The sequence below is a fragment of the Schistocerca serialis genome, chromosome 9 (genome assembly GCF_023864345.2).
Source record: "Schistocerca serialis cubense isolate TAMUIC-IGC-003099 chromosome 9, iqSchSeri2.2, whole genome shotgun sequence".
In the NCBI taxonomy this organism is placed as follows: Eukaryota; Metazoa; Arthropoda; class Insecta; order Orthoptera; family Acrididae; genus Schistocerca; species Schistocerca serialis.
The window spans coordinates 208,627,969-208,641,545 of record NC_064646.1 but is presented as its reverse complement, the minus strand read 5'-3'; the positions used below and the strand labels follow the sequence as shown (position 1 = coordinate 208,641,545).

Genomic DNA, 13,577 nt, shown 5'->3' with positions numbered 1-13,577 from the left:
TCCTCGGAACTCACGGTCTTCGAACGTGGCCAGGTGATTGGGCGTCACTTGTGTCATACGTTTGTACGCGAGATTTCCACACTCCTAAACATCCATAGGTCCACTATTTCCGATGTGATAGTGAAGCGGAAACGTGAAGGGACACGTACACCACAAAAGCGTAAAGGCCAACCTCGTCTGTTGACTGAGAGAGACCGCCGACTCTTGAAGAGGGTCGTAATGTGTAATATGCAGATATCAATCAAGACCATCACACAGGAATTCCAATCTGCACCAGGATCCACTGCAAGTACTATGACAGTTAGGCGGGAGGAGAAGAAACTTTGATATCATGGTCGAGCGGCTGTTAGTAAGCCACACATCAAGCCCTTAATTGTGTGTGGTATGAGGAGCGTAAACATTGGACAACTGAACAGTGGAAAAACGTTGTGTGGAGTGACGAATCACGGTAGCGAATGTGGCGATCCGATAGGAGGGTCTAGGTATGACGAATTCCCGGTGAACGTCATCTGCCAGAGAGTCTAGTGCGAACAGTAAAACTCGGAACCAGTGGTTCTATAGTGTGGTCGAATTTTTCAAGAACATCTTATTGTTTTGCATGATACTATCACAGTGCAGGCCCACATTGATGTTTTAAGCACCTCCTCGCTTCCCATTGTTGAAAAGCAATTCGGGAATGGCGACTGAATCTATCAACACGATAGGGCATCTATTCATAATGTACGGCCTGTGGCGGAGTGGTTACATGACAACAACATCCCTGTAATGGACTGGCCTGCCCAAAGTCCTGACCTGTATTCTGTAGAGCACCGATGGCATGTTTGGGAACGCCGACTTCGTGTCAGGCCTCATCGACCGACATCGGTGCCTCTTCTCAGTGCAGAACTCCGTGAAGAATGGGCTGCCATTCCCCAAGAAACCTTCCAGCATGTGCCCGAACGTATGCCTACGAGAGTGGAAGCTGTCATCAAGGCTTAGGGTGGACTAACAGCTTATTGAATTCCAGTAATACCGATGGAAGGCGACACGAACTTGTAAGTCATTTTCAGCCAGGTGAGAGGATATTTTGACCACATAGTGTAAGATTGAGATGGTTTGCTTGGTAGCATTTCATTTTTTGCAGCATTTTGCTAGTTAACCAGCGTACTAAGACCATCGGCAACTCGATTTTCGGTGCCCTTAAAGTGCACAGCCTCAAACATTGTCAGTATTCTGGTAGCCCACAGAGTTATTCGCCTGATCTTACTAGCCTGTATAGCACTATGCTCAATGCCTAGTAATCAGTCTCGAACTGAAAGGTTTATTGTGTTAGCCGATTTACCACAGACATGTCAGCATCAGCAACTGTTTTCGTGAACTGAGATCAACAATTATGCAGAAAGGAACAATACGGTGTAAGGCGCAGCCTCACGAACTTGACACTTGTCACACCAACAGAACATTTTGCACCCTTGAAATCGACAAGGATACAGGACAGTGGTAAATTTCATAGACTGAAACTGTCAACGGTACGGCTATAGTCATTTAAAACGTATCATTACATCAAAAACAAAGTAACTGAGTACACCCAAAACATTCCGAGAAGATCAGAAGGTGTGGACAATGAAGCAATTGTCTGGTTGTTAGAAATCTGTCATTTGTAATATTGTGTAAAGATCTTTCACCTTTATCGTATTACGTTTCTCAAGAAAAATACATTTTCATCGTACTCTGCCTTCCATCTGAGTTTATGTTCGGTCTGTGGGGCACTTAGCTGTGGGGTCATTAGCACCCGGAGAAAGTCTCAGTTTTACACAGTCCAATGTTTGTACACAGTCCGGTCTAACAACTGTCACGAATTATTGTGATGATGATGACAACGCATAAACCAAGCTTCCGGGCAAAGAAAATCCTCAACCCCGTAGGGAATGGAACCCGGGCCCCCTGATCTACAGACAGCAACGCTAGCCCCTAGACCACGGACTGCAGACGTTACCTTCTTTCTGACAGACGAGACTTGTATTTGTGTCACCTTCTGTATTATCTTTCTGTATGAATAGGCAAAATGTTAGGAAACATGCTGACAGCATAACAGTACATCTACATCTACATGACTACAATTTATATTTAAGTGCTTGGCAGACGGTTCATCGAACCACAATCATACTATCTCTCTACCATTCCACTCCCGAACATCGCGCCGGAAAAACGAACACCTAAACCTTTCTGTTCGAGCTCTGATTTCTCTCATTTTATTTTGATGATCATTCCTACCTATGTAGGTTGGACTCAACAAAATATTTTCGCATTCGGAAGAGATAGTTGGTGATTGAAATTTCGTAAATAGATCTCGCCGCGATGAAAAACGTCTTTGCTTTAGTGACTTCCATCCCAATTCGCGTATCATATCTGCCACACTCTCTCACCTATTACGTGATAATACAAAACGAGCTGCCCTTTTTTGCACCCTTTCGATGCCCTCCGTCAATCCCACCTGGTAAGGATCCCACACCGCGCAGCAATATCCTAACAGAGGACGAACGAGTGTAGTGTAAGCTGTCTCTTTCGTGGACTAGTTGCATCTTCTAAGTGTCCTGCCAATGAAACGCAACCTTTGGCTCGCGTTCCCCACAATATTATCTATGTGGTCTTTCCAACTGAAGTTGTTCGTAATTTTAACACCCAAGTACTTAGTTGAATCGACAGCCTTGAGAATTGTACTATTTATCGAGTAATCGAATTCCAAAGGATTTCTTTTGGAACTCATGTGGATCACCTCACACTTTTCGTTATTTTGCGTCAACTGCCAGCTGCCACACCATACAGCAATCTTTCCTAAATCGCTTTGCAACTGATACTGATCTTCGGATGACCTTACTAGACGCTAAATTACAGCACCATCTGCGAACAACCTAAGAGAACTGCTGAGATTGTCACCCAGGTCATTTATATAGATCAGGAACGGCAGAGGACCCAGGATGCCTCCCTGGGGAACACCTGATATCACTTCAGTTTTACTCGATGATTTGCCGTCTATTACTACGAACTGCGACCTTCCTGACGGGAAATCACGAATCCAGTCGCACAACTGAGACGATACACCATAGGCCCGCAGCTTGATTAGAAGTCGCGTGCGAGGAACGGTGTCAAAAGCTTTCCGCAAATCTAGAAATACGGAATCAACTTGAGATCCCCTGTCGACAGCGGCCATTACTTCGTGCGAATAAAGAGCTAGCTGCGTTGCACAAGAACGATGTTTTCTGAAACCATGCTGATTACGTATCAATAGATCGTTCCCTTCGAGGTGATTCATAATGTTTGAATTCAGTATATGTTCCAAAACCCTACTGCGAACCGACGTCAATGATATAGGTCTGTAGTTCGATGGATTACTCCTACTACCCTTCTCAAGCACTGGTGCGACCTGCGCAATTTTCCAATCTGTAGGTACAGATCTATCGGTGAGCGAGCGGTTGTATATTATTGCTAAGTAGGGAGCTATTGTATCAGCGTAATCTGAAAGGAAGCTAATCGGTATACAATCTGGACCTGAAGACTTGCCCGTATCAAGCGATTTGAGTTGCTTCGCAACCCCTAAGGTATCTACTTCTAAGAAACTCATGCTAGCAGCTGTTCGTGTTTCAAATTGTGGAATATTCCATTCGTCTTCCCTGGTGAAGGAATTTCGGAAAACTACGTTCAATAACTCCGCTTTAGCGGCATAGTCGTCGGTAACAGTACCATCGCCACTGCGCAGCGAAGGTATTGACTGTGTCTTGCCGCTTGTGTACTTTATATTCGGATTTTCTACCAAATTTCGAGACAATGTTTCGTTGTGGAACCTATTAAAGGCATCTCGCATTGAAGTCCGTGCCAAATTTCACACGTCTGTAAATTTTAGCGAATCTTCGGCATTTCGCGTTCTTCTGAACTTCTCATGCTTTTGCCATTGCCTCTGCAACAGCGTTCGGACTTGTTTTGTGTACCGCGGGGGATCAGTTCCACCTCTTACCAATTTATGAGGTACGAATCTCTCAATTGCTGTTGCTACTATATCCTTGAATTTGAGCCACATCTCGTCTACATTTGCATAGGCAGTTCGGAAGGAATGGAGATTGTCTCTTAGGAAGGCTTCTAGTGACACTTTATCCACTTTTTTAAATAAAATTATTTTTCGTTTGTTTCTGGTGGATTTGGAAGAAACGGTATTGAGCCTAGCTGCAACGACCTTGTGATCACTAATTCCTGTATCAGTCGTGATGCTCTCGATCAGCTCTGGATTGTTTGTGGCTAAGAGGTCAAGTGTGTTTTCGAAACCATTTACAATTCGCGCGAGTTCGTTGACTAACTGCTCGAAATAATTTTTGGAGAAAGCATTATGACAATCTCGGAAGATATTTTCTGCCTACCACCGGTTTTGAACAAGTATTTTTGCCAACATATCGAGGGAAGGTTGAAGTCCCCACCAACTATAAACGTATGAGGGGGTATTTATTTGTTAAGAGACTCAAATTTTCTCTTAACTGTTCAGCAACTATATCATTGGAGTCTGGGGGTCGATAGAAGGAGCCAATTATTAACTTAGTTCGGCTGTTAAGTTTAACCTCCACTCATACCAATTCGCACGGAGTATCTACTTCGACTTCACTAAACGATAAACCACTACTGACAGACACAAACACTCCACCACCAATTCTGCCTAATCTGTCTTTCCTGAACACCGCCTGAGACTTCGTAAAAATTTCTGTAGAACTTATTTCAGGCTTTTGCCAGCTTTCTGTAGCTATAACGATTTCAGCCTCTGTGCTTTCTATTAGCGCTTGAATCTCAGGGACTTTCCCAGCACAACTACAACAATTTACAACTACAGTTCCGACTGTTCCTTGATCCAAGCACGTCCTGTATTTGCCATGCACCCTTTGAGATTGCAGCCCACCCCGTACTTTCCCGAGGCTTTCTAACCTATAAAACCGCCCAGTCCACGACACACAGCCTCCCCTACCCGTGTAGCCGTCAGCTGAGTGTGGACCGAGGCTGTTGTGATTAGGTGGGACTGATAACGCTTGCCTCAATCAGTAACCTTAACATAATACAGTCACACAGCACCTGCACCACAATAATTATCGTAACCGAGTCATTTCCTGGTGATGAAATCATTTTTGAAGGTTTCTGAAATACAATCCAAAACTGCCTATCTTGTCCCATAACTCCTGGCTCTTGAGCTGATCTGATCACTTTTTGCAAAGTTCTGCTCGTGTCTTCCGTTCGTGCCACAGTATCGTTCTATGCAAACACCTAATATTTAGTCAGGGGTGAAAAATTTGACTAAGAGGTGTCTGTAATCAACAAGTATTTCCCACATTTATCTGAAACACCGAATTCGGTTTGTGTTCATATTATAACACCTATGCTGCAATAACAAAATAAAAGTTCCGAAAAAAACATCTGGTGTTTCTTTGACAAGCTTTTCTACTATCGATTCTTTCTTGCTATTAAGTAACGTCACACAAAAGATATATCTAATATCATCATCATTCAGCACCTTATGTTGTGGGCTAACTAAATCAATTAGTAAATACCTCTGAATTCATTAGCTTTTAATGTATATCACTAATACTTTAAGGACGTATTTTAATTAACTTACGAATGTTGCTTGAAATAGTCCTAAACATATGACAAGAACGCTGAAAAAGAACTCCGACATGGCGATAGGGCTCATTGTGTCCTGCAGTTGATTGACGAAACTGTAACAGAAGAAAAGAAAGCTGTTGTTGCGCTGCAAGCAGAATGCTACTCTTATTCTTATTCACTAATCAGCGAACTATCAAGTATCTTTTTGTTGGAATGTAGCTTATCTATGAAAACAGATCGCCAAAAATGTAGTAGAATAAATGCAACATTTTGGAGTACAGTGTGTTATTGTTATGGCGTAATCTGTTATTTCCGCACATGGTGGCCCAAATAGGCAAGTGATGACTTATTAGCTCATCTATTGCTGTGTTAGTACCGGAAAGATAAGATGTTCAATTCAGTAGCTGTTTCTTTCAACCATTATCCAATGGGAAATCTTGACATGATCGACTGAATCAGCTGCATTCGAGGTCGATGAAAAAAAATGACCTACCTTCTCCATAACGATCATGAACTCATTGTCATTCCGAGCGAGTTGTTAACTACTTAACATCCTTTAAAAAATACGAGCAAAAGAGTGACCGCTGTCGCTCCAAACGAAGTCGTAAACGCACTGGCAACAGCGGAAATATTCGAAGATTATAACTTAATTTCCCAATGGCAACTAGCTCATTAGCAACGGATATAATCCCAGCGAGAAAGAGGTGGGCGGCAAATGCAGCAATAGATTCGGTTTAAGAATCATGGCAGAATTTATCAACAGCTGAAATGTAAACGGACTGACATATGTTCTCTAGTGAACTGATAAATATGGTCACTAACACAGAAAAGCAAATTTTGAATGAGAAAATATCATAAATTGTGGTAAAAGTATTTAACAGGGTATGAAGATTCACACGGGTGTTACCGAAAGATATTCCCACTGCTTCTCTGTAGACAATGACCAACACAAAACACAACTTTGTGTCCTGCAGCTTGGTCAATAAACTTGTCTTCATGTCATAACATTTGAGACAGGGACTGGGTCATAGAAATAAATAACGGTTTCAACTACAAATGTTTGTTATGGAACAGAACACTCGAGGCTACAAATAGTGTCTAGCTGTAATGGAATTGAATCAGCTGTAAAATAAAAGGCGCCACGAATTGTGCTCAACATCTGTCGTACAGGTCGATATTTTTATCTCCGTGTACACACTTTAGGAATTAATCGATGAGAGGATACGGGACAAAAAATGTCTAACGAACTTACGTCCGGAAATGCATGGTTTCCATGCTAGAGGACATTTATTCAATCATGTTTTATTACAGAGAGTGTGGTCTAATATACATCGTAGCACGCAACCAGAGTTACAGTACGCATGGTTTAGGATGGTACTGTTCCTCATACGGCAAATCCCTAGCGCGCTCTCCTGCCATAGTAACTGGTAATGTTGTGTGCGATTCCCTTCTCTTTCTAACTCATCTTGTAGTGGAAGTGATTCAGTGTTGTGCACAATGGTCCCGTAATCGAATCGAGAGCTTGCCAACACGGAGTTTACTTACAGAAAGGCCAATGGCAATGGGCGGCGGACAGCAAGAATGTATCAGGAAACTTATCCCCGCCGACAACCATCATAACATTCAATGTTTGCATTAGTGTTTCGCCTTTTGTAAGAGAGTGTCTTTTCAGGAAATCATGAAGAACGTACCCGAAAGGTTGTGACACCAGGCGGAGGAAAATGTGATTAACAGACCAGGCAGTTGGCCCGCCAGTACAGCGTAAGCCAGACGACCGTGTTGAATATTCTTCATGGCAAATGTTGTCACCCTTATCACTTATAGAATGTGCAGGACTTACTAGCAACAGATTTCCCACATCGGGAGCAGTTGTGTCGTTGGTTTCTTCACGAGGCAAACATGATTCTAGGATTTGTCATCCATCCTATTTACAGATGGGGCCACTTTTACGCCGAGTGGTATCTTCAATGGTATCTTCAACTGTATTTTCAACTTTCATAACAGTCATCTGTGGGATAGTATGCAGAACCCGCATGGTATGGTGACAGCGAATAATCAGCATCGGTGCAGCCGAAATGTATGGGCCTGGATAATGGCGATCGTATTTTGGGACCAGTCTTCGTTCCGTTTCCTAACAGGCCGGAACTATCGGCGTTTCTTGCGAGTAATTTTGCCTCCTCTGCTGGAAGAAGTTCCAGTGATGATTCGTAGGCTTATGTGGCTGCTACATGATGGTGCTGCAGCCTACTAAGCCATTAACGTTGGACGCATCTCAGTAATGTCTTCCCTGGTTGATGGATCGGACGAGGAGGTCCAGTTGCATGGCCTACTCGTTCACCGGACCTCAACCTGTGTGATTTCTGGTTATGGGGCCATCTCACAAGTACCTTTTATGTACAGCCCGTTTCATATGTGGAGACACTGGAACAACGTATTTATGCTGTCTTTAACATTGTTCGGATACAGCTTGGCCGATGTAAGCTTTAGGGACACAACACGCTAAGGCGCGTACACTCATCCTTTGAGCCACATAGAAACCATTTTCAACACATACTGTAACTCTGGCTGCGTGGTATAGCGCATATTAGACCGCAGTCTGTGTAACAATGAATGATTGAATAAATGGTCTCTGACGTGAAACCATGTCTTTCCGGACATAGGAAGTTCTTTAGACTTTTTTTGTTTCGTATCCTCTCATGGATCAATCCCTAGAGTTACACGGTGAAAAAAATCACCCTACATAATACGGACAAAATGTTTACAGTATCTAAACAACATTTTACACGAATGGAGTTTTTTTCCTGTACCTGGTTTACTTCCTAAGTGATGTGTATATTAAATCTAGTTAAGTTTCGTTAAATAGAACGATTATTTTCTTTTCGTTAAACGTCATTACAGAGGTCATCGTGAGAGACATAGACGTGACATTTTATTTTATACGTTCGTAATGGTTAACGAACAAAATACATCCAATATCACAAATTAAAAAAGCGGGGAAATGAGGTAAATGAGAGGTTCAAAACCTAGCTTTGTGTTCACGTTTATGCAAACACGATGTATTGGCAGCCTAAGAAATCTGCCTTTATTATTAGTTAAACAATTATTCATCTACTTCAGCGAAGACTTCTGTGCAACTGTTGAAAAGAAAAACTTCAAAGAAGTTTAGAAAATGTCCGTTAAAATGTAATAATGGTATTAGTATCCCGGATGATAAAAATGTACCTGTTCCTAACAAACAGGGAAATATCCATCCGTTGACATACTGTTATTAGTATAAGACTCCACTATAACGTATCGTACAGTTCGTCGTATAGTACGTGTCTCCACATTACAAATCTGAAGCAAGAAAGTGTTGCATTACGTACCTAAGAATTTTTTGATGACTTTCGACACAAAGGCACAAATCATTGTACATTTTATCACCGAATTTCGCCATTGGCCTCTTCTCAGAATGTTCGACTTTCTCCTTGTAGGTATCATACTTCAGGGCCAGAATACGCCCTGCGAGAATATCCAGTTGTGCAGTCACCAGGATCATGGCCGACGCGAAGAGACAGTCCAAGCCGAAGCTTATCTGCGTCGTCCACAATCCCGCCGCGCACTGGGCGAAGTACGAGAGGCCGTACAGGTTGGAGTTATTGTCCCAGGCGTGCTGAGCGAAGGGCAGGCGCCTCGTCTCTGGGTGTGTGTACAGCGGCATGGGGAACCACACGAAGCACTGGGCGAACATGAAGAGCAACAGCGACAGCGTGAGGCGGAAGGCGTGCCTCTGAGAGCTGTCCACGATGGCCGCCATTGGAGACTCCCTGCCGCAGACGTCGCTCTGGACCGAGAGCAGAGAGGCCACTCGGCGAGTCAGCGCATTATAGCGCCGTCTGTCGTAGTGGAAGAACATCATCTTGATCAGGCCGTTCAAGTGGGAGGCGGTTGACATGATCACCAGGGTCACTTCGTCCATGTATCCCCATGCGAAGTAAACGGTCAGCAAGCACTCTGTGACGTTCCACAGGGCTAGAATGTAAACATAGACTGTGTACAGTTGGAATGCGCTGGACTCGTACAGTGGCCAGAGGCCGAACAGCCACAGGTGGCGGATGTTCAGCTTGAGGACGGACTGACCGCTTTCAGTCCAGGTCAGAGCCTTCTCCAGATCTTCTTCCCACCCGTCGGCCATCTCAGTGGTAACTGGCTTTTAGATTTCCAAGCAGCTCTTAACTACTCGCGCCTGTGTTTTGTTTCCGATATGAGTGAAAAGACCTTCTGAACGATTCTGCAGCTCCCTCGTTCTTCGGGAAGCTTATGAACGTAGCTGGTAGAAAGTACCGCAGTTCTGTTAAATTTTTAATAATCGGATAATGCTTCGCTATTACAGTGTAATTTATTCACGTTGTTTGCCACCTAGTTATGTCCAAGTTATATAATATAAACAAACGTAGGCCATCATTTGAAGTAAATAATGGAAACCTCTCACTTCCTTCATGAAACAATTAATAAACCCGTGAATCGGGAAATGTAAATTTATGTCCCACTGCACTGCGTGACTGCCCGTGTGTTACTTAGCAGAATCTATTTGACATGCACGGAGGAGGTTAGCTCGATCGTTATTTAACGTGCTTGCTGCACTTCTGCACTGGAATATTCTAATGTTTGTAGGACATGAAACACACGTGGAAATAGCATTAAGCTTAAAGAGGTAAGTAACGTGATACAAAAACCCCTGCATCGTGTTTTTGGGCCATTACTTTAGACATGTGCCGGGATTTCAACTGAATTGCAACTTTCGGTTGATTGTTTCGTATCTGATAAAATGATGTTATTCGCCAATACGACTGAACTGCAAATCTGGCGTGTTTGTTAAATATCGTACCGATTAAACGTTTAAGTTGGAGACACAGCACGTATAAGAGAAAACAAATATTATTTCACGCTCTCCTTAAGAGATTTTCTAAATAACGTTTTGGTTCTTATGAGTTGCACTGGATGATTTTCCTACGAATCTGCGAATGTTTAGAGAGGACACCTTTCAGTTATTTCCTGAAAATGAGTAGAGTGCTAGATAATAATTGCCTTAGTTAGAGTATTGTCATTTGACGAATTTATTAATATCCTCTCTCCTCAAACATATCAACGAAGATGTTTGAAACTTTTTGTTCTGCCAGTCTACTTGTGTAAGGAGTACATAAGAATTTCCATGGAATTTTACGTTGATCTCAATTGGAGTTTAAAGTAATTCACAGGTTTTTCTCTATGCGATCGGCATTCAGGTTGAGGATTTGTTGATAGTTTATTTTATTTGTAGCAAACACCAAATTAAGCTGTCGTATTTTCAACACACAATGGACCGATTCATGTACGAACATCTCTGCCGCTGGTTTTTTGAAATATATTAGCCTCATATGAAGTCCAGTGGATGGATCCCATTGTTTAAGTTGTCGAAGAAAAATGTGCGCCTAATTGTGTTTACTGTTGTCTAACAGCAATATTGTGATATAATACAGTTTTTGTGCTATTTTTCTTTGCGTTCTTGTTTTCACTTTACTTACGTTATCGGCTTCTGTTTTAATTATTCCAACGCTGGCGCAGGTAGAGTTCTTCCTGGCGATGAAATTCGTGAATTAGTCGAAATAGCTTGAGGTTGGAGTGAAAGTGATGTTATTGCCGATGTACTGAAGGAAAGAGAATACGATATTCAACATGCACAGTACACCGAAGTGATGGCACTTGGAACGCAACAGCTTCCACCACATTCACTCAATGAGCGGCCTGGACCAAAGCATATGCCGCCAATGGGATCTTCTGCAACTGAATATTTGAATTAACTTCTCACTTCAGCGTTACTTCACCGAAAAAAATCGCTCAGCTAAGCAGTATGTGTCTAAAAGTGCTACTACTTTGATAAGCCCATATTAAAAATGGACGAATCTCACAATAGCTTAGGTAAGACGTTTTACAGCATGCCTACAGAATATACGACTCAACAGAAGACGTACAATACTTAAATAATAGAGTACAAAACATCTCAAGCATATATTTTATTTGCCAAAATGTATTTTGCTCATCGATTCGGACACCTTGTGGAAAGCATCATCTTGTTAATTATGAGAAGCACAAGGTCATGCTAATTACAACCCACGTATCAGATATTTATTTATTTATTTATTTATTTATTTATTGTTCCGTGGGACCACATTTAGGAGAAGTCTCCATGGTCATGGAACGAGTCAATACATGAAATTATAACACGATTGTAGAAACAGATAAAATGAAATATAAGAAACATATTCAGGCGACAAGTCGTTAGTTTAAATAAAGAAAATCAAAAATGTACACTGGAATTTGCTTAATTTTGTATCTCTTCCAGGAGCTCCTCGACAGAATAGAAGGAGTGAACCATGAGGAAACTCTTCAGTTTAGACTTAAAAGTGTTTGGGCTACTGCTAAGATTTTTGAGTTCTTGTGGTAGCTTATTGAAAATGGATGCAGCAGAATACTGCACTCCTTTCTGCACAAGAGTCAAGGAAGTGCATTCCACATGCAGATTTGATTTCTGCCGAGTATTAACTGAGTGAAAGCTGCTAACTCTTGGGAATAAGCTAATATTGCTAACAACAAACGACATTAAAGAAAATACATACTGTGAGGGCAATGTCAAAATTCCCAGACTATTGAATAGGGGTCGACAAGAGGTTTTCGAACTTACACCATACATAGCTCGAACAGCCCGTTTTTGAGCCAAAAATACCCTTTTTGAATCAGAAGAATTACCCCAAAAAATAATACCATATGACATAAGCGTATGAAAATATGCGAAGTATACTACTTTTCGTGTTGAAATCGATATGGGTATGTGCCCAATAATACATTCAAACATCATTGCACACCACATTAACATATTAGCATTGACGAAGCCCTAGTTGGTACTAAGTGTCACACTTTCTTGTAACAGTATTTGTCAATCACCAACGCCGCTGGAGAGCTAAATTCTGGACTCTTTGTGACTCAATTGTCTTGGGATGCTAAAGTGCTAAAAGTCGAGAAGATAAGAATGAAATGGCCAGACGAGGCTTAGGATACTGTGCTTCTCAGCTATTACTGTGCCTAGGTAATTATTTGAAGAAAGTTAATCACATTTTTGCAGACAACTTATTCATGTGGGTAGCACTCGCAAAAAGATTCCTCTGTTTAGTTCCCTACATTACTGCACTGAGAGGAAAAACAGAACTTTTTAACTAGACCAATTTAAAAAGCAATATGAAGGTCAGTCATGTATACACTGCGTACTATGTTGTGCATTCCGAGACAAATAAGTTCAACAAATCCATCCCCTCTTATTATTTAGTAAATCTGGTACTGGTGATCAAACACAGAAACGAAATAGGCAGGTAGCCAGAAATAATACACGGATACAACAAGTAAATGGGTTGTAATAGATGCTTGGGGCATGATGTTGCATGCCTTTTTGAATTATAGGAGAACTTTTCATTATTGGAAGAAACTAGCTATCAACATTGTGTCAAGAATTATGGCGTACTTAATAAAAGAAAGAAATTGACTCCATTTATTTATTAATTACTTTATTGGAAAATGAAGCTTTGTTTGTAGAATGGTTACAAGAAAAAATGCAAACAATAATCCAAGTGTACGAATGCATGGTTCCGATATACGCGATACACGCTGATAAAGGTCTCTCGAGCTTCCAGCCGCGTCAAGTGATTTAAAATCGAAGAGCCTTCGGCCGAGTAATTTTCGGCTTTAGTCACGTGGCGACTACTTTTACCGTTCTGATACAGGCGCGCTGCGTTCTGTGGCGTCAGTGACATTCGCTCTAATGCCATATGAGATAGTGTTTTTGTTGAGGCCTATGAAAGACGGTCAACGCCTCAAAACGCCAGGAGCATATAAAATACCGCGTGCGTGCCGACAGTTTTATGTCAGATAGACTATGCGTGCTATGGAAGAGCACCGTG

General features: G+C 41.9%; 1 protein-coding gene across 1 annotated transcript in view; it reads right to left on the bottom strand.

The window, feature by feature from the left end:
• LOC126419483 (odorant receptor Or2-like) overlaps nucleotides 1–9,784 on the bottom strand; it is a 51,950-nt gene extending 42,166 nt beyond the window's left edge. Inside the window, exons 1-2 of the mRNA XM_050086672.1 lie at nucleotides 8,976–9,784; nucleotides 5,624–5,723 (exon numbers count right to left, since the gene is read on the bottom strand). Of these exons, the coding sequence (XP_049942629.1) occupies nucleotides 5,624–5,723; nucleotides 8,976–9,784 (909 nt within the window). The remainder of the gene's footprint in view (nucleotides 1–5,623; nucleotides 5,724–8,975) is intronic.
• Nucleotides 9,785–13,577: the final 3,793 nt, after the last annotated feature.